Source organism: Pseudonaja textilis, chromosome 1, assembly GCF_049901715.1.
Source record: "Pseudonaja textilis isolate UNSWEBS1 chromosome 1, rPseTex1.2, whole genome shotgun sequence".
NCBI classification, from domain to species: domain Eukaryota; kingdom Metazoa; phylum Chordata; class Lepidosauria; order Squamata; family Elapidae; genus Pseudonaja; species Pseudonaja textilis.
In genome coordinates this window covers 95,854,276-95,880,098 of record NC_141990.1, presented here as the reverse complement: position 1 = coordinate 95,880,098, position 25,823 = coordinate 95,854,276, and the positions used below count along the sequence as shown (strand labels likewise).

The 25,823-nt window shown below is 36.5% G+C and overlaps 1 protein-coding gene across 6 annotated transcripts in view; it reads right to left on the bottom strand.

The window, feature by feature from the left end:
• CEP85L (centrosomal protein 85L) overlaps positions 1 to 24,881 on the bottom strand; it is a 101,088-nt gene extending 76,207 nt beyond the window's left edge. For 2 of the 6 annotated variants that reach the window (XM_026705430.2, XM_087942093.1), the window contains exons 1-2: positions 24,330 to 24,881; positions 1,053 to 1,214 (exon numbers count right to left, since the gene is read on the bottom strand). In XM_026705430.2, coding sequence (XP_026561215.1) covers positions 1,053 to 1,214; positions 24,330 to 24,381 — 214 coding nt within the window. In that variant the 5' untranslated portion in view covers positions 24,382 to 24,881. Of the gene's footprint in view, positions 1 to 1,052; positions 1,215 to 9,858; positions 10,050 to 24,329 lie in introns of those variants that run through there. The other 4 variants (XM_087942098.1, XM_087942106.1, XM_087942073.1 and 1 more) reach the window with 2 other exon arrangements.
• Positions 24,882 to 25,823: the final 942 nt, after the last annotated feature.

The following is a 25,823-nucleotide window of genomic DNA, read 5'->3' as shown; positions in this document are numbered from 1 at the left end:
GTTCCCATTATACCACTTCTACTGTTTAACACAGCAGTCAGCAAATAATTCATTAAAAATGTCACTATCTAGTGATGTGTTAACTGGTGAAGCTGAGGACCAGATGCCAGTAAATATTCCATTTCTGTGTTACAACTGCACAATTGGTTTTCCATGAAAAATCTCCAGGAATGAAGCCTGTACAGCTATGTTTTACAGTTTGTTTCTTAATTCTAAACTAAAACTGATTCATTACTTCTGGCTGATTTCCCATCATCACTGAATATTCACATAGTTTTCCTTTCTCAGCTTTATAACGTTTTATAAAGCGTATAATCTTTTTTCTCCTAAAATTGAATTAGGCTGAATATGCAACGTATTATGAATATGTTAAAGCCTTTACCTCTTTTCTGTTCTTATGTATATGGACACAAGAATGCATATGCTTTGACTATATAAAATGCATTTTGCATCATTCACAAGGTATCTGTTTCCCACTTTATTTTCCATTTAATTCTGTTAATTATTTTGATTTTAATTACTTATAGCTACAAAATATTTTCAGCAATGCTCCTTTAGAAAGTTAAATAAATTTACACCATTAAAATTGTTAGTTGTGATACATTACACTGTTTTGCAGAACACTTATCAATATTATATTGAGATATTTCCTTAGAGTATTTTAAAGGTAACACTAGGGGAAAACTAGTTTATCCTTTTTCAATTAGGAAAATATGTAAACAATGATAAAGTATATGCATTCTACTGTAAAATTTAAGTGTGTATGTGTGTATACATACATACATACATACATATTCTCAAATTAAATTTTTATAATTACTTTTTTAAAATAGAAGGAAAATGAAAGCATGAATGCTATCCTATACTTTATTTATTTAAATTTAAAAAACAGAATGGATTTTAATTCCTAGGTAAATCATCCTTAAATCATATTGCATTTTTTAGTCTTTAGACCTTAAGTCTCTGTATCTTTCTCTGCCTTTTAATTATTCAAAGAACAATTATTCTTGATTTTCTACCAGATGTCCTTTGGTTTAACCATAGCTACTGACCTTCCACACTATCAGAACAGGAAGTTCCAACGCCTGTGTCCCCACTGTCAGAAGCTATGCTGTGTCTTCTGATATGGATACTTTGACCTCTGGTTGGACCGGCTGTGGCTTGCCACAGAGAATCAGTACCCGAAAACCATCCTGCTGAAGAACATTCAGGGCCTGCATTGGGGAAAAAAAAGTGTTTAAATATAAAATTAGCTCAAGACGAATTAAACATAAACTCAGTTATGTAGAATTTATTCATATATAAAATTAAAAGACAAGATCTCTATAGAAAATAGTTCTATAGTTTACTTCTTAATACATGAACTTTTAATATGAATAAAAAACTCTTGTATCTTGGAAGAAGACCATCAGCATTAACCAATTATTATGTTTTTTTCCCCTATTTTCAGTGAGAATTTGCTTGGAATTTAGACTCGACTTTAAAATTTACTTTGCAAAATTTAAATTTCCTTTAACAGCATTTGAGAGGTAAGTAGGAAATGTTAGGTTTTGGACACATGAAACATTACTCAGTGTTATAAAAATTTGATTCTGCCCAAATTTTATATGTTGAAATAATGCATAAGTACATTATGGTATTCATGTATCAAATCCCAATGAATTTCTCTACCAAAGATTTCCATTTATATTAAACACAAAAAAACCTCTGACCACAAAACAAATTTCATCAATCATTATATTTAATAGAACAATTTTACAATATACAATCATAAGCAATCTAACTTGACAGTATATAGCACAAAACTGTGATGGTTAGGGAAAAAATATAGATTCTATGACCTCTGGTATCATTTATTACAAACAAGACATATTTCACTATTCCAGTAAGTTCAAAGTATATCAGATTTAAGAGCTTTAAAAAAAATAACTATGAAACAATTACCTAATGAGGAAAACTGCATTGTTCATAGTTATACAAAGATCATTTTATAACTAAGCAAAACCAAACAGAAACATTCTTCTTTTATTCAGTCATTCAGCCTCGTTTAATTATGCAGTTGCCAAGATATGAAAAAAGATATGCCTTTTATTTATGATTGTTCCATATTTTTCCTCTGCTTTTACCCTTTTCTATACATACATAGAAAGAGGAACATATGAGCAACTTACACTTTGTGTTCTAACTACTCAGCCAGAATTTCTTCTATTTTCTGTAATTCATACCACAGAATAGTTTTTCAATTCTTTCTCTTTCATCTTTATTTTTGGCACAACAGAAAGCAGAGAGCTGTAATTTTTCCCCAAATTGTATTGCCTTCCATCTGTACATCTATCCATCATATTGCTACAAAGCTCACTGATCTGCTTGCCTTGTCTCTGGCTAGGAGAATTGTGTATCCTACAAACTACAAGTCTACATGGTTATAAGATAATGGCATTCAAAGAAGAAGAAACTTAGGAAGGAAATGCTCTAATTGACTGGGTGGTTAAAAATGGCAGTGAGATGTATACCTTTAGAGTTGCATGGTTGATGTAAGCCCTCCCAGATAAATCAGATAGGAGACTATAGATGAGTCATTCTCCTTTATCGTAACACTATATTAATATAATATTGCAAGATTGAAGGTCCAAACCTCCTGCCACCACTTTTAACTCAATTAGATCAATTAGACCAGTTCCTTCCTAAGTTTCTTCCTCTGACCAGGGGTGGGATTCTACCAGTTCGGGCCAGTTCTATAGAGCCGGTTGTTATGATTCTGCACAGTTTGGAGAACCAGCAAATCATGCCTCTGGGTAGCCCCACCCCTCTCCACCCATCCCTCCTCTCCCCGCCCAGTCATTCCTTATCGTGCATGTACGACATCATGTGCATGCCTGAAATCATCTCCCCCACCCAGTCACTCCTTAAGGTATTTCTTTTTTTCCCTTCCCTACGATCAGCTGGGCCGGGGTCTCCCTTGCTGTCTTACTGCCTTGCCCAGGAGGCTTCCCTGAGGCCCAGGAAGCAAAAAGGGGCATGCGGGGGAGGAGTGCTGCACCCCCCATGCTCTGTTTTTTTGCCTTCCTGGGCCCGAGGAAAGCTTCCAGGGAGCAAAAACGCCCCACAGGAGGCTTCCCTGAGGCCCAAAAATGAAGCGCAGAGGGTTGCTGCATGCCCCCCCTGCACTCCGTTATTTGCCTTCCTGGGACTCAGGGAAGCTTCCAGGGAGCAAAAATGCCCACCAGGAGGCTTCCCTGAGGCCCAGGAGGCCAAAAAAATGGGGGTCCTGCAAAAAAGCCACACCCACCAGTCATGTGGCCACACCCACCTAGCCATGCCTACAGAACCAGTTGTTAAAAAATCTGAATCCCACCCCTGAGCCAGTCCCTCTCTTTCCTGGTTGTTTCCTAGGCAGCATCACTTCCCCTGATTCCCCAAGGTCATCCACACGTCATTAGATCTGCTTTTGTCATTTTGATGAAAGTGACAGATCCTGTGGATACTTTTAATACTGATAATTAATTGGTTATTAATAAACTATGATTTAAAGGCAAATATACTGTGGTATGTGTGTGGTCAGGACATTTTTCAAGGTCTAATTTGAAGTAGTATTACTCTATAAAACCTAAATAGCTTTCAGTCATGTAATCTGAAGAAGTGTTCCTTCTCATTTTCTTATTAGAACACTAAGATCTCAACTAGAGACCGTTATTAAATTTCTCTCACATAATGAAAGGGCTTTTTCAATAATGATGTCCTGAAGGAAGTAATTTAGGGCATCCATATTATTTTTGCAGACAATTTAGGGAGTAATGACATTAGTAAAACTTTATCTGCAATTCTGCCTTCTACTACTGAAGAGGCTTTCAGATCTCAATGACGCTTATAACTGAAAGTATAGATTCCCAGTAAAGTTAAGCCTGAAAGCAGATCACAGGTAAGGAATCGGAGTAAATATAATTCACTGAAAAAACAACAAGCCATCTATGTTTCTGCTAACAAATACCCTCCCCCCAAAAACCAACAATACATAAAGTACAGGAGACTGAAATGCTTAACTTGAAAATAAAATATAATATGTTGAATAATAGAAAAGTTGACCTTGGAAAGGAGAAATCAAATTAATAAAAGTTCTGGCAAGAAAATTCAAACTTTATGGCAAATACCTTCTTTCAACAATCTAAATGAAACTACCGGTACATGTAGACATCATCAGATTGACAAAATCAAAATCAAACTAATTATATACTCTCCAAACAAATACGGCACTCCTCAACGTATAACCATTCATTTAGCAAACGTTTAACGTTACAATGGCACTGAATGGCTGTTATGATTGGTCTTTGGAATTTTCTTCCAGACCAATGTCTCTCGCACACTTAGGGATGGAAATTCTGGTCTCAATTCCCGTTATAAGCATGTTGTATGTTTGGTTTTTTTAATTAGCAAAATTAAGACCTAATGCCGATTGAAGCTCAGCTCACAAACTTGTTTTGTAAAATTACAACTTACACTAAAATATCCCAAAATCATCAGATCAACAAGGTACAACTTCAGCAGTACTCCATGTGATTATGAAGTTACTATGATGATTAGATTTAATGGATTAGGTTGAATAACTACACCAGCAGAGTAAATTGGAATTGAAGTTCATGACATCATTAAAATGAAGCAAACAAAAATATCCCAAAATGCAAACAACAGCAGAACGTGAATTGGTGTTTGCTGATACAGCAGGAAACAAAAGGCATCAGTGTAAACATGAATTTAAATTAAAAGCTGAGTTCTGGAGAAGATTAAGAGACAAGCAAATACATCTAAATAACTACAGTTTTTGACTTTCAACCACAGCTGAGCCCAACATTTCTGTTGTTAAGTGAGATTTGGTTAAGTGAATTCTGCCCTATTTTATGACCTTTCTTGCCACAGTTGTTAAGTGAATTGTAGCAGCTGACAAGTTAGTAACACGGTTGTTATGTGAGTCTGTCTTCCCCATTGACTTGGTCTGTCAGAAAGTCACATAAAAATCACATGACCTTGGGACACAGCAACAGTCATAAATATGAACCAGTTGCCAAGCATCTGAATTTTGATCACATGATCATGGGGCTCCTACAAAGGTTGTAAGTGTGAAAAAAAGGTCATAAATGCCATTGTAACTTTGACTGGTCACTAAATAAACTCTTGTAAATCAAGAGCTACCTGTAATATAAAGAAACTGAAGTTAATAACAACTGGAAGGAAAAGAAATTTATTTAGGATACTTACAGAATACAAATCAAACTTTTATGCAAAGGACGTGATTAAAGATAAAGAAGGCAAATAGCTGCTGGGGGGGAAATGAGAAGGTTTGGTCACTGTAAAGCTAATTGGGCTCTAAACTTACAGCTGACAATAAAGCTACAGAAGCTCTTTTAAACCAACCAAACTTAAAACCTTTCAGAATGATACAGTCACAGCACTATTTACAATTTGAGGGCAGGTAGGGAAAGCAGTGGTTAAGGACCTGGAAAAGAGCAATTCTTATTTTAATACTAAAAAAGGGCAGAAAGAATGTTCAGATTACTGAACAATTGCGCTTATCCCTCAGGTTGGTTAAGATAATGTTCAAGGTTTGCTATCCAGAGTTTAGCAATACCTGCAACAAGAACTGTCAGATGTACAAGTCAGCATCTAAAGAGACGGGCGCTCCAATCACCTTGTATACTGTTACCTTATTTACCTTCTATGCAAAGAGAGCCAGTTGGTGTGGTGGTGAAGGCACCGGGCTAGAAATTGGAAGACTGAGTTCTAGTCCTGCCTTGGGCACCAAGCCAGCTGGCTAATTTTGGACTAGTCATTCTTTCTCAGCCCTAGGAAGAAGGCAGCAGCAAACCATTTTCACAACTTTGCCAAGAAAATTGCAGAGACTTGCAGTTGCCAGGAGTCAACATCAATTCCAAGGCATCAAGAAACAAAAACATATCATGAGAAATTGAAAACTGAAAGAAATAGGAATTGGAATTAAAATAGCTTGGAGAAAAATTAGTCATCTCAGACATAATGATGATACTATTCTTGTGGCTGGAACTGAAGAAAGCTTAAGGAATTCCTTGTTGAAGGGTAAAGTTGAAACTGCAAAGTCAGTATGATTCTCACATTTTTTTAAAAAAAGAAAAGTGACTATATCAACAGGCAATACCAATCCAATTTTTAAAGAGTAACAAACTTTATTTTCTCAAGTTCAAAACTTCACATGGATGACTGTGTAGAAATTTTATACACAAAGACAGACAAATACAAAAATATCCACAATGGGGGAATAATGTGAAAACAGAGATTGCAAATATACTTAAATTGATTTGTTTGATTAGGGAGGGGACAATGACATTTATAAAATACTGGAAACTATGGATTTTTTGCTGAAAATGGATGGGAATGAATAAGATATTTTTGGATTTACTGATTAAAAAGAGGTGTACATGGGAGAAAGGAGCTATGTTATGGAATATTGAAGTGGGATATAGATAGAACAACTATAAAGATCAAAAGTTGTTTCTTCGAGTAATTTTGTTCCCTTTTTTCTCTCTTTCTATTGTTTTCAACATTTTTTCTTTATGTTTCTTTTTTAAAAATATTTTTCATGTTTACCTTTTAACTTTGTAAACAATATTTAATAAAAATTATATTTAAAAAGAATGATATAGTAATTAATATATGTTACTATAAGCCCTTACAAATATTAAAGCACAGATATATATTAACAGTAAAAATATATATTGTCAAGACTGGTTTATTCTACTGCAATATATGAGCATGAAAAGTACATGGTCTAAATGAAGAACAAACAAATGGCTTTGATTCATGGTGTTGGAGAAATTTATTTATTTATATAAATTTGCTATATTGTTAAAAATATCTTGGACAACAAAACAACAAATCATTCAGTAATATATAAAATAAAGCAAGACTACTCCCTGGAATATCTGACAATAAAACTAAAGCTGAAATTCTTTTCACACGTACCCTGAAGGCAAAAGCCACTGGAGAAGTTCCAGATGCTTGAAATAATCAAAGGCAATTTAAAAAGAGGCCAACAAAAGACAAGTTAACTACATACTATCCCCTGATGACATGAGTTTATAAGTACATAAAGAATGCTGGTAAAATTATGCTCAATGGATCATGAAAAGTAGGAAGTGACTAAATGACTGAACAGCATTCTGAACACTGTATCTAGAGCTGCAGTTTCAATACTGGGTACAATTGAGCAAATAATACCATGGATTGAGCTGGCCAGATTCCCAATTAATGATATGGATTAAAATTCATGTAATATTTTCAACACAGAATTATTAATGTGACATTTCTACTAATTCAATTTCTTACCATGCTGAATTTTAAGAAGATGCTCTTATTTGCTTATTCAGTTGTTTAAAATGTTTTCTAAAACTCTATAAACAAAATAAAACTATAATATTGATATATCTAAAATGAATTTAATTTATGCCTGACCTATCTAGTAACATATATGCATTTTTCTCCAATATGCACAAACCAAATAGAAAAATATATTATACTATTACCTAATATTCACTGAAGCAAACATTCCATATAATTCCATTTCTATCTCATAAATAATCATTAATGCTTCACACAGAGGAAGCCAGGCTACATATGATACTAGCTCGATCGATACCCGTGCTTCGCTACCAAACTATGTGGTCGGGCTTAGTTTTTGGGGAGGAAAATAAGGGGAAGGGGGGGATTCTGCCTACCAGCATTCATCGGTATTCAGCTGGCTAGCATCCTATCAGTGTGTGAGAGAGTTGAGGACTGTTTGGAAACTGAAACAGTATTTGCTGTGTGAGCAACAAGGAGACAGCAAGGGCCCTGAGCATGGCTTAGCTCAACTGTTCTGTACTAAAGCTGCTTGGTGCTGTGAAACTAAAACTGAAACTCCTCTCCTCTGCTTATGTTTTGCATTTGGAACAGATTTCTTTTCAGGTGGGGAGGGGAGTAAACTCCTTAGCATCAGAGCATGTTAATAATAATATACGAAATATTAATGCTCTGATGATCATTTCGAAAAATCCTTTCTTAGTGAGCACCTAGAAGCCAAGAGGAACATACGTGCCAAATTGCAAATTTGTAGGCTTTATGGTTCTGGAGATTTTGTGATGATGAGTGAGTAGTATTTCGCTTTTATACATATATATATTAGAAATAACTTTAAAAATAGCCCAATTAACAAAGAACTTGTAACTTTCTAACTTATATTTTTATTTACATTAAAAGTTTTTAACTACAATAATAAAAAACAATACAAACTGAAAAAAAAAGAAAAAAAGGTAATAAAAGATGCAAAAGTGCAAAGGAAAAAATAAAGAAAGGAAAAGAAAGGAAAACTAAGAAAGTGATTTCCCACTTTCATTACTACAACTATGAAGTTTTTCACTATCTCTTCACTTTCTCTCATTAACTCCTCACAGTAATAATAAATAAATAAATAATAAATAATAATACTCCTAATCCCGTAACTCAACACATCCACAACTTATGACCATAAAAGAGCCCAGAATTATGGTTATAAGACCTGCCGGTTGTTAAGCCTGATTTTACAACTTTTTTGTAGCAGTCATTAAGCAAATGTGGTAATCATAAAATGAATGCTGTGGTTGTTAAGCAAATCCATTTTCCACAATGTGCATTTTTTCTACAAGTAAATGCTTGTTTCCAACAAAACCCACTGTAAATTGCAGCCACATGACTGCAGGATGTTACAAACAGTCATAAATACGGTCCAGTTGCTATGCTCCCAAACTGTGACTAAATGACTACAAGAGTGATGGATGCAGCTATTAGAACTTTAAATTTGGATCATAAGCAACCCTGAGGACCCCCATCTTAACTTCGAACAGTGGCTAACTGACTGGTCATAAGTCAAGGACTGACTACCTGTATATGCAAGTCCGATAAACAACATATTTTCCATTTCAGGTGTCAGCAAAAGTTCAAGAGTTCTAAAATAATTGCATTAGTCAAAACTCATTTCATATCTCAACTCTTAACTGTAATCAAATCAATGACACATCTTTTCCGGTACAGATGTCAGGAAGTCCAGAATGAACTCCCACAATAACAACATATCCCATTATAATACTGATCAAATAACCAACTTTATATTCCTCCCTTTTACATAAAAGATCATTGCTTTTTAGTCTATTTGAATTATTGTTATCCTTTGTCTCAAATTTCTTCTAACTTTAAGACACCTCTTTTCTAAATTATTCTAATAACAATCTTAAATTGGCACTGTATGTCCTTCTAAAATTTTCAAGCAATTTTTTGTACACCCAGAGATAAATTCTTGTTCAGATTATTCTCCACAATGAAATCAGATAAGTTTTGTTCAAAATATTTTACTATCTTCTAGCATAACAATTCCTTCTGGAAATAGGTTGTTCTTAAAACATACAACACAGCTGACATTGTTGATTCCATTGAGTATTCTGAATACTATTATAAGTTGTTTATCTTATGTCTCCAATATCAGAAATATTCCCACAAAAATGCATTTATTAATTTCAAAGTTTTAATGTTCAAAATCCAATATTCCAATGTTTTCGGAATCCTTAACACATAACTTTCCACGACCAATGTCTTGCTTTTTGGTGTTTATTATGAATTTTTAAAGCTTATAAAGATACAATTTTATTTTCTTCTATTAAGGCACTCAGCCTTGACATTTTGAGGGTATCTAATTTCTTTAAAGCAATTAATAGGCAAATTCCAAAGGTGGTTAGCAAAGGAAGTTTGAACTTAAATGTCTTTTAAAGGCGCTAACAGTGGTGGTTGCAGCAAGAACAGCAAATTCCCTCATTCTGGTTCTCTCACCTTCTGGAGACCATTGCCTTGTAGTCTCCAAGTGACAAGCAATCATATGGAACATAATGTAGGCAATTTCGCAATTTCTTTTTCTCTGGAGACTGTTAAAGGAATCAATTTACTCTTCAGCTCCTTGTTCTTAGCCACATTCATCAGCCCTCTTCAGTCATCTATTTCTTTCCTGAAAATTCTCTATTCAACTTATATTAAACAAATATTTCAGAGATAAGAGGTAGAAATTAGATGAAGAAAGATTATTGCTATGTATGAATTAAATATAAAGATAGTTTATAGTTATAAATATGCCAATATAACCAATAGAATCATAAATAAGCTAATAGAGAAATCTAGTCAAAACTATTCTGTTACACTATTATTATTAGTAGTATATATGTCAATATTCCTTTTTGTTTTCTTGTTACTGTTTACACTGTATTCAAAATGAGTATGTGTACGTACACACACACACACACACACACACACACACACACACACACACATTCCGGTGTAAATTTCAGTTTGGCATGTTTGAGGGCTATGGAATTGGTTTTTTTTAGAAGACAATCTATACCAGGAGTATAAAACTCAAGGCACGGGGGCTGGATCTGGCCTGGAAACAACGAAGGACTGGCCCGTGGTGCCTGTGCCAGAGAAAATGGAGCTCCGTTTTCACAGGCAGAAGGTTGCATGAGGCCATCGCATCTGAAAATGGAACTCGGGAGCCTCTTTTCGCTGACAGAGAGCTTGGGCCACCACAGGTAACATCAAGCTGGACATGCCCACCCTGGCCATACCCACCACGATCCCCTGAGGTCAAAAACAACCTGATGTGGCCCACAATGAAAGAGTTTGTCACCCCTGATATAGACCAACTGCTAAATTGTCAAGGACTATATATTTTGTTTCGCCAATCATTTTAAGTAGAGACTTTAGAATCTTTTACACTATATAGACAGATAAGTAGGTAGGCAGGCAGGCAGGCTAGCTGAGAGGCTGACTTTATAGGGAGGTTATTTTAGCAACTCTTTCCCTGATAACATATCTAAGCAAGAAGTTATGCATTTTACTATATTCTGTCTGAGCGAACCATGTGATTAAAAACAATTAAAATTATTTAACAATTACACTGCATGAGAAATTACTATTATTTGTTTTTTAGAGCCACGACTCTATTTATTTACAGAATTTACATCTTCAACAGAGCCATCACTGTGTCTTCTCTTTTAGCATTTTTCTTTCTCTCCTTTTACTCTGCCAACTGCTTCTCTCCTCACACACCTCTCCTTTTAATCTTCTGGTCCACCTTCCTTATAAAAAAAATTCCAGTTAACCATTTACTTACTTTAGTAGAATGAAAGTTATCTATAATTTTATCATAAATATTTATGCTAAACTTTTATGATAAAACAATTTTTCCTTGCAATATTTAGCATAGCTTTTTAAAATAACTTTACAAATTCCAGGGGGAAAATGCTTTCACAAACAAAATATAGAAAATAATGAATTAAATGAACTGTTCACTATATGTAAATCAAATCTTATTTGGCTAAGATTCTTTCCAGAATTACTTTTCTTATTAAAATAATGTGCAATTTCAGAGCAGAATTATGTATCACTATTAATTGATTTCTTCTCTTATTTCTTCTCTTACTTTACTCTCACCAATCCATTGATTTATTACAGAAACACAAATCTGAACTACAGATGTTTCTTATTTCTACTTAGGCTCATAAAAATAATTCATTAGTTCATTCTTGCTATGACAGCTCACCTCTCCATCTTCCTGCACTCTACACCCCAGTTTTTTATTACATTGTCAGTCACTCAAAAATTTTATTGTTGCATGGGGCAATTCTTTTAACTATTTTACCTGGGCTTAGACATTACCTGAGAGGTTCAAGGAAAACATGCATTTGGGTTACAAAAGGCACAAAGAGGGTGAAATAAAGTAACTGCAACCTGCCACCATCTTCTAGTACCTTTTAAACTCAAGATATTTTTCTGGGATGACATCAGCTATTGTTAAAGTCTAAGCGGTTTCTTACAATATGCCAAGAGATGCAGCAAGAGTAACATTCTAAAGCCCTTTTCCAATTTGGATCTGAATAGCTGCATATCAGAGGTGCTATTCAACCAGTTTGCACCTATTCAGGCGAACCGGTAGCGGTTATTTGGCATGGGTCGCCGAACCGGTGGCAATCCCTGGCTGGCCATGCCCCCAACCTGGTCGCCTGGTTGCTCACTTGCGATCGCTCTCCTAGCTTTCCATTCCCCATGTCCTCTTTCTCCCCAGGGAAAAGGAAGAAAGGCATGGAGGCTGCAAGTATCGCTTTCCTCATGTGAGTTAAAGTGTCGGGAGTGAGAAAGAGTGCAGTCTGACAGAGGGGGTGGGGGTGAATTGAGCCTTGGAGCACTTTTGCAACGTAAAAGAAATGCATTTTGGAAGCAGGTCCTTTAAAAACTTCTCCAATGATTCCCCATGGATGCTGCAAGTATCGCTTTTCCCATGTGAGTTAAAGCGCTGGAGTGAGAAGGAGTGCGGTCTGACAGAGGAGGTGGGGGAATCCACTCAAGCCTTGGAGAAATTAAAAAGATCTGCTTCCAAAATGCTTGTCTGTTAAGTGCGTTCTCTCTCTCTCTCTCTCTCTCTCTCTGTGTGTGTGTGTGTGTGTGTGTGTGTGTGTGTGTGTATGAGAGAAAGAAAGAAAGAAAGAAAGAAAGAAAGAAAGAAAGAAAGAAAGAAAGAAAGAAAGAAAGAGGAAGGTAAAGAAAGAAAGAAAAGAATAAGAAGAGAGAGAGATAAAACTCTGTGCTAGTATTTTTAATTGTTCCATTATTTATCATGTGTTAATATATTACTGTCCCTACACCTAGAGTGATTTTTCTGCCTTTCTTTTGCCCAGGGCTACCACATATTTTTCAGGGTTTACATGCATTCAGTGTCAATAGTCCAGAGCATAAAATACACATGTGTTTAGCAAGAGTTGAAAGGGACCTTGGAGGTCTTCTAATCCAGCCCACAGCTCAGGCAAGAAAACCGAGGATGCCAAACTCTGAGTAGAAATCCTGGGAAAGGTGTCAGAATAATACTTAGAAGGGACCTTGGGGTGAACCCAATACCGTTTCAGAGAAATGGCTGTCTGGTCTTTTCTTAAAATCTTCCGGTGATTGAGCACCCAGAACTTCTGGAGACAGGGAGTTCCACTGGTTAATTGTTCTCACTCACAGGAAGTTTCTCCTTAGTTTTAGGTTTAGCTTCTCTCTGTTCAGTTTCCATCCATTGTTTGTTTGCCTCCTGGTGCTTTGGAAAATACACCCCCCCCCCCCTCTTTCTTTGTGGCAGCCCCTTAAAAGCCTGTTGCTCACCACACTCTTGAATAAAGCATGTGAGCCATTTAGTCCTTTCAGTGGTCCATGAAAGTACATCTACAGTATGCAGATAATAAAGTCAAAAAAGGTGAACAACATTTTTACAGAACTATAGATAAGTTGAGGCTGGGTGACAAGGAATGGCTGGGAGGGGAGGGGCCAGGTGAGGAACCCCTTGATGTGAGTGACATTGAGTTGGCCACACCCACCCAGTCACATGACCACCAAAAGCATGTCCACCCAGTCACATGACCACTAAGCCACATCCACCCAGTCACATGACAAGCCACAGCCAGCAAATAAGCCACCCCCACAGAACCAGTAGTAAAAAATCTGAAGTCCACCACTGCTGCATATCCCAAGTTTTCAGCTTGGCTTTGGTGGGCTGTTACATTTTACATATACATACACACACAGGGAGGGAGGGAGGGAACAAGGAAGGGAGAACTGCTTCTTCATTATTATTTCTGCATTATTGCCAATTCACACTAAAATAACAAGACCAGGACAAATGCATGTGACCTAACCTTTTATGTATTATTAAAGAGCTAGAACAGGAAGAAGCCATTTTCCAGCCATTACACTGTGTAAAGTATACATGAAATAGCAGGTTATTAAGCTGACATTAGAGCTAAATTATACATCATCTTCATGTAACCCATTACTTTAATAATGAAATAAACTTAAGTGACAAAGAGTAGAATTATAAGCCTTTCTATAAGAGTAAGACTATTACCTTGCTATTATAGACATAAAAACCGTGATGGGAAGTACAAGGCTTTCTTTCTGATGACATGAATTCTGTTCATGGAAATGCAGTTCAAATTCAGAAAACTACTATATCTTACAGGTCACTTATAGCAAAAATCAGATTAGTAGTATTAGTGGAAAGGACATTACAATACTTCAAAGAATAAAGTTATATTGTTAGAATAGAAGCAAGTTGTTAGTGGGTTACCCCCTCAGTTGCTAGTAGTCCTTGTCTTATCATTATGTTATTTAATCATGATTAACACAGAGACAGTTTTCCCTTTATGAAAGATGATTTTGCATACTCCCCATTATTTACTTGCATATCAAATTACATGAGCCTTCTAACTTGCAAAAATATCTTTCTTGGGGAGAAAAGTAAAGGTAAACATTAGCACGGGCAATCTCTCTTTTAGCAAATGTAGACTTTTCTCAGATTTACCTGGCCAGTATCAACCACTAGTAATTATTACAAAGCTTTGGCAGTCCTTGTTTATGTGGTCTTGCTGACAATGCTGAATGAGAATTATTGATTTAAAACTCATAGCCTTAGGGGGAACAAAGAAACATGTTGTGCAATTTCAGTACATCTTTCTAACAATTTCCTCAAAGTTTACATTCAAGTTCACAACAATACAACACTAGAACTGTTTCAGTTACAATGGCTCTTCCAAACTTTTTCAATAAACTAGCCTTAAATAACACACAAGAAGACTTGGTCTTAGAGAAATAACTATAATGTAAAGTCTTTCTTACATCTGTATTCTGTCATGTATTTTACAGGCATATATCAATGGATACCTGCTGTAGTGCCTGTTAGGTTCCTTTTTCTTCTTATACTAACTTTTTTTTAAAAAATGGGATATGATAGAAGGCAAAGACTAAACTCAAGCATGTTCTTTTGCTTCCCATATTGTTTCTGGTTCCTATCCCATAAGAGCCCTAGAAATGTTAAAATGACAGGTGGTTGGATCCCTTCACTTCCCTTTGAAATGTTCAAAGCTATCAAGTAAGCAAAAAATGAAGCTTTTTTATAATTTAATTCTTACTTAACTGATGTTTTATGAAAAAAATCATCCATACAATCTTTTTTAAATTTATATAACTAAAATTAAAAATGTAAAGTTTAAATGCAATGGTTTTATAAGAAACCAACTTATGCTTGGTAATCCAGTATTTCTTCAATTGTGTCCCAAAGAATATCAGTATTCTCCAACAATTTGGTATTGTTCCATGGGCACCTTCAAAGATACTAAAAAGATTACTATTTGTTCTTTCAACTTCATTTTCATGAAAGTTGATTTTTTTTGTACTCAGAACAAAGAAATCCAAATATTGACAGAATGAATAATTCTTATATTGTCTCGACAGATAAAATTGTAATCTCATATATCCTATGAAGATCTATAATCTTTCAAAAATAAATTTTAAAGTAGGCTAGAAGGAATTAAAACTTAAAAAAAAAATCATTCCAAAAACTGAAACATGCCTTTATATGCAAGTTCATACATTATATGTTGTATAATTTATAATTTGCTTCAATTTTTTTAAAGAAGCAGTCATGTGTGTTCCACCAAAAAAAAAAAAATGATGTTCTATAATCTTAAATTTGAAAAACATTAATTTAGGGGGAAAAAAGAATGCTAACAAAAACTATTTGTAGATACAAAAAATTTAATCCGTATTACCTACCGAAGCGCCATAGCTGCTGAATGTGAAAGGAACTGCAAATCTGTATATTATAAGGATGCTAGGATTAGGAAGAATGTTATTATCACTGGTATGTGAAATATGTATTTTTATTATACTACATAAAATCTATCTTAGCTTAAAACAAAAAACAAATTCAAATACCTTCAGTATTACAGTCTTCTGATACCTTTTGAAGAACAGTCACTATTACTCCCATTTTACAATTAGGAACCTGAAGCTGCAAGATAGTGATTCTCTTAGGGCCACCATGCTCAGCCATAGACTTAACAGGGAATTGAACCCTATGCTCCAGGGTTCTGAAACAAAAATAACATTGAAAATGTGATGATCTCTTTTTTGCTGCAAACGTAAATACTTTTTCTATTGGCATAAAACATTTCCATTAAAAAAAGAAATTTTGCAACATTTAACCAAAGAGTTAAATGAATAACAAAACTATTGTTCACAAAAACTAATCAACTGTGTTTGTCTTAGCTTGACTTTTAAATGGAAAAGTCAAATCAGATCAGGCAGCACAGTTAGCAAAAAATTACTGAGTCCTCAAACTAGGGAAAAAAATTAGTGGAAGAGAAATTCAACACAAAGTGCATATCCTTCATAAACTACAGTATGTGAGGACATGGTGTATGTGTGTGCATGTGTGTGTAAGTGTAAATAAATGTGTGTCTATTTCATTTATATTTCATTTTTCTCTTCAGCCATTTCTAATCAATTTAGAGTCATTTAACATGAAAATGTGTATCTGTTGTAAAAAATGTCTTTCCAACTGTACTCTTTGTATGTTTTTTCCAGTTAGCCATGCTTTTGAAAAGTATTTTCCACTGATGTGTTTCTCTGCATACTTTCCCGTAATATATAAATTTCCTCATAAACAGGTACGATTTTTTGAGTTGCAAAATACACTGCAAACTTCTAAAAGAGGTAGGCACACAGAGCAGAGGTGAAATTCAGCAGGTTCTGACCAGTTCTGGAGAACCAGTAGCGGAAATTTTAATTAGTTCAGAGAACCAGCAAATACCACCTCTGACTGGAGTTTTTACAGTATCCTTCCCCTGCCACACCCACCAAGCCATGCCCACACAACTGGTAATAAAAAAAATTGAAAACCACCACTGACACAGTCTACTTTCATTATCATTAAAAGAACCAAGAGGATAAATCGATTAGGATCTGAAAATCACTTAAAACAAGCTGAAGTTGTTTCAATCTTTTTCTGAATTTCTTTCAGTCCCCATCTCATGTGGGACCAAAACTTGTTGTATACTTATATATAGGCATTTGGTAGCTAGCTCTAATTCTTCACTATTTGATCCATGGGATTATACTGGGCTCCAATTCAGTGATAATCCACTTCCAAGGACCAATAAATTATAATGTATTATTTCTTACCAAATCAATGAAATCCGAAATACAGTTTTCGTTGTTATTACAGTTGATTTTAAATCTACAAATCAATCCTCTATAAAAGTAAACATCAAACTGGAAAGACAGTTTATGAAAATACAAAGGTATTAAAGCCTATATAAAATTACAGAATTTAACTTACTCTGCTCAAGAAGAAAAGATTAATAGAAAAAAAAGAAGTGGCTGAACACAGAATACTATAGCCTTTGATAAAAGTAAAGTGCTATTGAAATTTTTATGAGGATGGTTTGTAGTAAAGGACACCACTGGAATTAAAATATAAGCTTGTATGCTTACATGTTTGACTCCTGAACCTCAGGTTACAAACCAAAGATAGGATTCTAAAGTTATGTGGAAGTCAGAACAGTTGACACTGGAGACAAGTGCAAAAGCAGCCTTCCTCCTATTATAGACTATTAGTAACAAATGGGTTTTTCTTCAACAATGGATATGAGACATCTGCTCCCCTATACAATAAATAAATGGATTTCCAGGCAATTTGAGATAGTTCTTATCATTTTAAACGGGATTGCTAGCATACACAGAAGTGATACAAAGGGAAGCATTTCAAATTGTATAGGTTGTAATTAATAAATAAGCTACTTAAATCAAATCCAATCTGACACAATTTGGAGCCAGTATTAGCTTCTAAGGACCAAATCATGACTGTGACATGTAATTGAGAAGACTGTTTTTGTTACTCTGTATTGCATAATAAACTAATTCATTACTGATTCATAACAATACTGATTTTATTTTATAATATTTTACAAGATTTATTTATAGTATCTATTTTACATCATTCTTCCGTGTTTCTCCAACAATACTGCCTCCACCAATAGGAAGCCCCACCATGTTTTATTGGCATAAAATCAAATTAAGCCCCTCCCCCCAAATTAAGGCCCGTATTAAACATGCAAAATGCGGCTCGCTTTCCTGGCTCTGCCCAGCCCGCACGGCTCTGGCGCGGCCCTGGCGGGATGAGCGGAGGGTCCGGCAGGGAGGCGCTCGCTGCCTTGGTGAGAGCTCTGTCGCTGGGAAGGAGGGCCCACCTGTCAGCTGCGCTGGGCGCCCCAGGCGGAGCTCTTCGCACTTGGCCCGGCGCCAGGCAGGGATGGCGGCTGGGCGCTTCTCCTGAGGTGGGCCGATCCTGCGCTGCGGCCCCGGGAGATTCGCCTCCCCACGTGGGGTTGGGCTGCCCTCTCGGGCAGGGGAGGCTTTGTTGTAGTAGGGTGTCATTTTTAAAATAATTCGCTTTACCTTTGAAGGCAAAGGGAAGGCGATGACAGGAGCACCTGAAGCCAAGTGTCTCCTCAGGGCTCCAGTTGCAGGGAGGAGCCCTGACTGGCTGCACGTGGCTGCGCCAAACACCATGGCGTTGCTCTAACGCCGCAGCAGCAAGAGAGAAGGGAAAGCAACGGTGGCAGAAGGTCTCCCGAACATCCAAGCTGTCGCCGCCCGCCCACCCGAGGATGCAAGGGGGGGAATTAAGTCACCCCTGAAAAGACGGCCTAGCCATTTTTTCGGGGGTCAAAAAAAAAAAAAAAGGCCCGGCCTTATTTTGTGAGAAACACGGTTGTATCTAAATGGCAGGAAAAAAATTTGATGTTGGATATTCAGCTTCCTCTCTTACAAGTAAATGAAAAAAAGTAATGAAAGTCGTAACTGAACGCTAACAATGGTTAAATATGAGCTGATTTCTTATTCCCTCCTTTTTAGTAAATTCTTAAAATATCATGTTCCATGTTAGATTGTCCATTTTGAGGTGCAATTTTATACCTGCATTCCAGATTTTGTTTCTGCAAATCTGAAACAGTGTAACACAATAGGTTCAAAACTAGACATATTTTGTATGTACCTCTGCTGCACTGTAATCTACTGAACATAATAGTGCTACTATAGAGAATTAAAAACTCACTATCAATTTCTGTTCTTGCAAGGACACATCAGCATTCTTACAAGCCCGCATCACCACTGCATTGTATCTGCATCATATCCTCATCCCCCGCATCCATTCCACCCCATAAAACAAAGAGGGCTCTAGTTATACTGTCCAGGTATCTTCATCTATAAAGTACATATTCAGCAGTTTTAAATACAGTATCCAATCCACCAAACCCCACAAAGTTCATAACAGATTGTGAACTCACCCTACTATTGAAATTTACATTATGACATTGTCAGTGAGGTTACCACTTTCATTACAAATTACCTGTTGCTAAGAAATGTTATTGTCCAAGAAGCAGCAATTATTAGATATTACTAAGGAACATTCAATTTATTATTTCAGTAGGAAACAGTGATTGATAAAAATGATAATATTTCTGGGAAATTTTGTTTCAAGATATCTACTGGTGGCTAGCAGCTGTACTTAAAACTCATAGAACTCTTCATGTTTAAAAAAAAAAGGCATGTTCCTCATTCCAATCATTTCATGTATTATGGCAGATTGGCTCAAATGAAGATTACTAAACTGTTTAATATCTCATTCTTTCCCTCAAATAAAAGTCTTATAAAATCAATCACATATATTCTATGAAGAGTCATTAACTCAAATATATCATTACTTGGATGATAAAAATGTGGATTGGCTTTCACTACAAGAATGAATAGCAAATTAATAACCTTAGCAAAAAGAAAATCTGTATTATGAAAGCTAAGGAAGAGGACCAAAAAATAATTTCACTGTGGCATTTTTCACTTGAGGCACAAATGACCAGACTCAAATTATACTTTGAACCTAATTCTCTAAATATGGCCCTGGTGCTCAGAAATCTGGAAGGAAAGAGAAAAAGAACACAACTAAAAGCAAAGTGAATGGACTAAGTTAAGTGGCAAGTGATTCATTGGAAGATCTGAGGGATGAAGTTAGGGATAGTGCGTGGATACAATCATTAACGATCAACAACAATTGATACAATCCCTCAAAAACCAACACTACTATATTATTGGAAATAATTTTCCTACCAAGACCAGCCGAACAAATATACATTTCCCTCCCACAAACATATGTATTTGTTATTTTCTATTTTTTGCTTAAATGATGCAGCAAGCTTTTACATAGATTGTCATGTTTTTCTCATTCAAGTTGAAGGCTTTGTAAAAATTGCTTCAGATTGAAAACATTGCATTATTCATATTTTCAAAAATGCCATTAAGCCACATTATATAGAATAATACATATGCAAATAAACATATAATAGTCCTCCACCCAATAAAGTCAGCCCATTCTGAAAAAAGCCTCGTTGTATGTATGCTTTCCTGAAAACTATTTTCAATCTCTATTGGAACTATAATATTAATGGAGGTAATTAAATTGGTATATGGCTCATCAAAAGCAGAAATAGCCCCCTCATTAAAAACAATAATGTTATTTACAAACAACATTTTATCTGCTGTATTGCTTCTCTGCACTCAAATAGCACAGAGTAGGAGTCTTTGGCTCCTAGAGAAAAGAAATAATTAAGGATTTTTAAAATAGCACAAGCAGAGAGCAGTTGTGTCATTCATGGCTACTGATGTCATACGTAACTTGATAGTCACGCACCTCACACTACTATATCAGCCCTGCATGTTTAGTTGGTTAAAAAGAATATATTCTGAAATTTTCAAATGCTAGAAAAGCAACAGAAGCTATATCATCTTGAAAAGAGACCTGGGAATCTTGTTCAACACTACATTTATCATGTGAAAAAAAATCATCTGAATCTGGAATGAATTATGTAATGCTTCATACAGCCAATTCATACTGCTTCTCGGAGGATGGTCACATCTCTAAACAGTGAGATCTAAAATATAATGAAATAAAAACTGAATACATGTATTTAGGCTCACAAGTACCAAATTATCAATCAGTCTTATCTTCATAGCTACGGTACTTTCATAAGAGTTCAGAAATTTTATTCAAAAACAATGAGGTATCCCAATTAAAAACTCAGCCAAAGGTGAAATTCAAAAAAGTACATGCTACTATATTTCATCATTTTTAAAAATATTTGGAGTATACCTCTGCCTAGATTATCAGTGGATTCATACATTGTGCTCAGGGAGAAGATAGCACTACATAAATATTTTTATTTTAACTAACAATAGCCTGCAAATAGAATCTGTGTTTGAACAGATCCCCATTTGTAGAATCAAGGCTACTCATTAAGCAATCTACAAACAGAATAAATTGGAAACAATTAGGATTGATATTTCTGTTTGGGTATGGTCAACATTTTAACAGATTTTTGGAGTGGGCAGCCATAATTAAATTAATTAATAATAATAATACATTTTTCTTAACATAATTTTACTGTCTCTGATACTCACAAATATTTCTGAATCACAGAATGCAAAGAAGTTCAGCTGACAAGAATCTTTATACCATCATAGTTAAACTAATCTGATTGGTTGAAGCATTATAACAAACAGTAATTTGCACCAATCAAAGAGTAACACCAGTCAGTAATGATAGGCTCAGCGAGTAGCCTCTTTTATATCTCAGCAAATTAAATTTTATAAACATTTTAGCAAACATCACACTGAATTTCAAGCTTTTACAGTTAAAAACACCACTTCCTGTTAATTTTTGACTATTGTTAATTTCAATCAATCCACCTTATTTCTCATTTCAATATTTTCTAAACAAAATAAGATCAGGCAAACAATATTTAAATATAATACTGAAAGAGGATGTCAATTTTTATAACACTGCGTTTTTCATAAACCTTTGTATCTCTTTATTTCAATAGTATGTTCATAGAAAGATCTGCTAATTGCACTTATAAACTTTTATTGTCACCATATAGATACTTGGTTGATGAATAAAAACTATGATTCTTGATCTAATCTTTCCTTTATCGCATTAAAAGTTCATAAAATTGAGTATCATTAACATATTAAAGTATGACGTAGTACTGTATAATTCTCAACTACTAGGCTACTAAACAACATTTGATTGCCAATTGTCAGATGTGACTGGATTTGGAGTATAGAAAGTTGATAGAGCCCAGATCATAGATGCTATAATCCCATGTTTTTGTGCTATATATCCTGGCTTTGGTTTTCTATTTTCAATTAATTTATTTGGATCCAACATTTCTAAAATGCAAAACAGGCTTTCCTTTAATGTGTAATTTTCCCTACAGTATTAAGCAACATAAACTGCAAGAAATCAGTAATGTAAAACTAAATATACCTAATTATTATATACCTGGTTTTTTAAAAAAATCATAAGACAGGTTTTTAAGTAAACTTTTTTCAAACTTGTAAGACTATTAAAATCACAATAATAGATTTAAACAATTTTAAGAAATCAAATAAAAATTATATCAGATGCATCATATATAAAAATAATTCCTAATTCAATTCAAAGGCAAGGTGAATAGATAAATCTTCAGAGTCCATCCAATAATAAAGGGTAAAGGTCACCTGAATAAAATTTTGCAAGTAAATGAGTCAGGTTGCCTTTGGGAGGCTTGCATAGTGCAGAGATAATGGATTTTTTAAAAATGTATTTTTTACTTTAGAATGAGATAATATCCAAAATGACATATAAGGAAGCATTTGTACCCCCATTTCCTGAGTTAGAAAATCACAATGACGTTGATCCAAAGGATAAAATAGATACAACAATATATTCTAGTGCAGTGGTTTTCAACTTTTTGTATGAATGCCACCAATCGCTCTATCAAAGATACAGGGTTCTGCTGTGACAGTGGCAAAAGTCCACTTTTTCCAATGTTTACCAATATACTTTTTTAGACATTTTATGATTATTTTTTTATCACTTACAGTAAGCTTTAAGATTTGGTTAAACTTTTCATAATTTACTATGGTTTTCATCTGGACTACTTTTGTCCCAGGTATGACGGATGAGGTGGGGTACCACTACTCTAATGAGCTGACAAGGAAAGTGTTGTTTCAATATATTATTGCATATAAACTTATAGTGAACCAGTCAAATTCTGCATTTCATTTTTAAGATTATGATTCTTTTGTAACCCATAACATTTATCAATAAAACGAGTTCAATTGTTTCACCATAAAGGGCTCTGATTATTAATTAAAATATCAGAAAATGGAGGTAGTAAACAATTACATCTTTATGAGATATGATACTTGTTCTCCTCTAGAACAGCTGACCCTTTCAAGCAACACATTCTATTCCTAAAAAGTACAGAACAGTACAGTAATTCACATCAAAAGAATTACCAAATAACTGTTATTTATCCTAAAAGCTGTGCAGAAAAGTACAGCTTGTTCTCAAACCAGTGCAAACTAACTGTTCCACAACAGTATCAACTCAGGGCTTGACAGAAGAAACAAAGCACAATATATTCAACACAATGTTATCTTGGACGGCTTAATAAGACAGATGACTGGCCTGTTTTGCTAACTTGAGATATTGATGTGTGAACCGGGCAGGACATACTGTGTACCCGTCCAAATCTACAATTATATTACCTCCTGAGGAGTAATTCACTCAGTCCCCTAACAGGGATGGAGTTTTGTTTCAGTCTATGGGATTGCAAGTTGGCTTTACTTTTTGGAACAAGGACGCGCATCTCTGCCTGGCCAGCTAAGCACCAAGAGCGGAGCATACTTCATTTATTCTTTCTTTCTTTCTTTTTTAACGCCAAATCCTCTCTTGTCTTCAAACTCATCTCGGGAAGCTTCCGAAAAGAGGGCAATTTAAGAAGGAGCCCGGTGACTTGGCGCTGGCTGTCATTTCTCAAATCAAGCCCTGCTCCCCAATTCCAGATTTAAAGAGGATTGTGGAGAAAAGCTCTAAATATAGCCTCGAGCCACTACTATTGCTTTTACAGCGTCAACGGCTCCCCTCCCTCTCTTCCTTCCTTCCTCCCCACCCGGGCTGCTTGCAATCCGCACGGCCGCGCAGATCTAAGCTGCCTCCCCCGGGTGCCTACTACTCGTCTCTTCCCCCTCCACAACTCTCCCTTCGCCCCGCTCCTTCTCCAAGAGCCCCGCGCCTGATGGCGTAAGGCGGCGGCGCGCTTTAGTAATGAACTCTTTCGGACCCGGGAGGGAGGCTGGCAAGGCACGGTCAAAATCCGCGGCGAGCCAAGGAGAAAGCGCAGCCCAGAATCCGGAGCGGCCAAACCCAATTCGGGGTCACGGTCTCTCTCCCGTTTGCCCCGATTCTCGCCCCGAGATGCCGGCCGGGCACCGAGCGGGACCAGCTGACGCCGTGTGCCCCGCCGCGCCACGCGCAAGTTGGCCCGTTTCCCTCGCCTTACCTATCCGGTAATCCCCGTTTTGCCCGATCTCGGAGAGAAGCCTCCCCCACATGGTGCTGGTAACCTCCTTCGCTGCCGAGGAGAAAGTGAGGGTCGACGGCAAGGCGAAGCGGAGCGTGCCCCCCCTCCCCCCGCCTCCTGCCGCTGGAGGACGCGCGGCCTGGACGTTGGGAACAGAAGGCTGGTCACTGCTGGGCGTTTGCTCCTCTTGTGGCCGTAATCGCCTTTCGCGCTTCGCAGCCCGCCTTGGGCCTGAGGCAAGCTGCGGCCATGGTTGCTTTGCTCCCAGGCCGGCCGCAGCAGCAGCAGCAGCAGCGAGGACAAAACTCCCTTTCTTTTGCTGCGGCTGCCCTCGCTGCGGCGCCGCTTCTCTGCTCTTTCCTCCGCCTCCCCCCTTTTTGCTTGGTGCCGGGCGGAGATAGAGGCGGGAACTCAGCAGATGCTGCTGCTCCTCCGAAGAGGAAAGAGAAGGAGCTGAGACAGCGGGATGCGCGGAGAGGGGTGGCGTGGCAGGCGAGAGTCACGCCGCCTCTTGTCCGCCAGCGGAGTGAGGGGTAACTGGAGAACCGGGGGGAAGAAGAAGAGATTGGCAATCCTGAATTGGAGAGGAACGCCGACCGAAAGTGTCCCTTGCAGTGGGGCCAAAGCCATTTAGTTCGTTCCGGCGTTGGGGAGAAATAATACTCAAAACAAACAAACAATTGTTAAGGGAGATTTTCGGCAATAACTTTCCACCACACGAACAGTGTATCAATAAGGGAATTATGCTATTGAAAGAAGAAACCTGTGTGGATGCTTTCTGCGAGATAAAGGGAACTTTGTGAAATGCGAAGCTTTTAGCTAGGCAAGTTTAATTATATTAGATTTGGATAATTGCCCCCAAAATTTGATGGAGAGTATTTCATTCAAGAAAACAGTTGAATTCCTCCAAGTGCAAAGGATGTGGCTCCAGATAGAATCCATGATGTTGAAATTAGAGTGGAAACCTGGGCCACCAATGGCTTCCCACTTAGAAAAGTTTCCACACAAGATTTATGTAGTAACATCTGCCAGACTGACAAGAAAAAAGCAGAACTAACTCGCAGTTTTCGCTTGTTTCATTTTGTCTCACAGTTATACACCTCAGAAAGGCTACATTCATACCGTAAGTATATATCAGTCTCAAAAAACACGATGTCTAATATGTCCTAATTTTAGTGGAATCTGCCCAGAGGCAAGCGTGATCTGTTATTTGTCCATAAAATGCATACCGACAGGTATGTTTCCCCCCTCAAAAAGGTTGGCGAACGTCTTAATCATTTAAATTTGACATATAGAATAGTATAGAATTCTTTATTGGCCAAGTGTGTTTGGACACACAAGGAATTTGTTTTCAGTATACATAAAACTACATTCATCAAGTATAATATGCAGTATTAGATTAATCCCTTCCCCCCCAAAAAAATCCACCCTGATTAAAAGCACATTTACAATATTCAGCTTTGCATTTTAAGC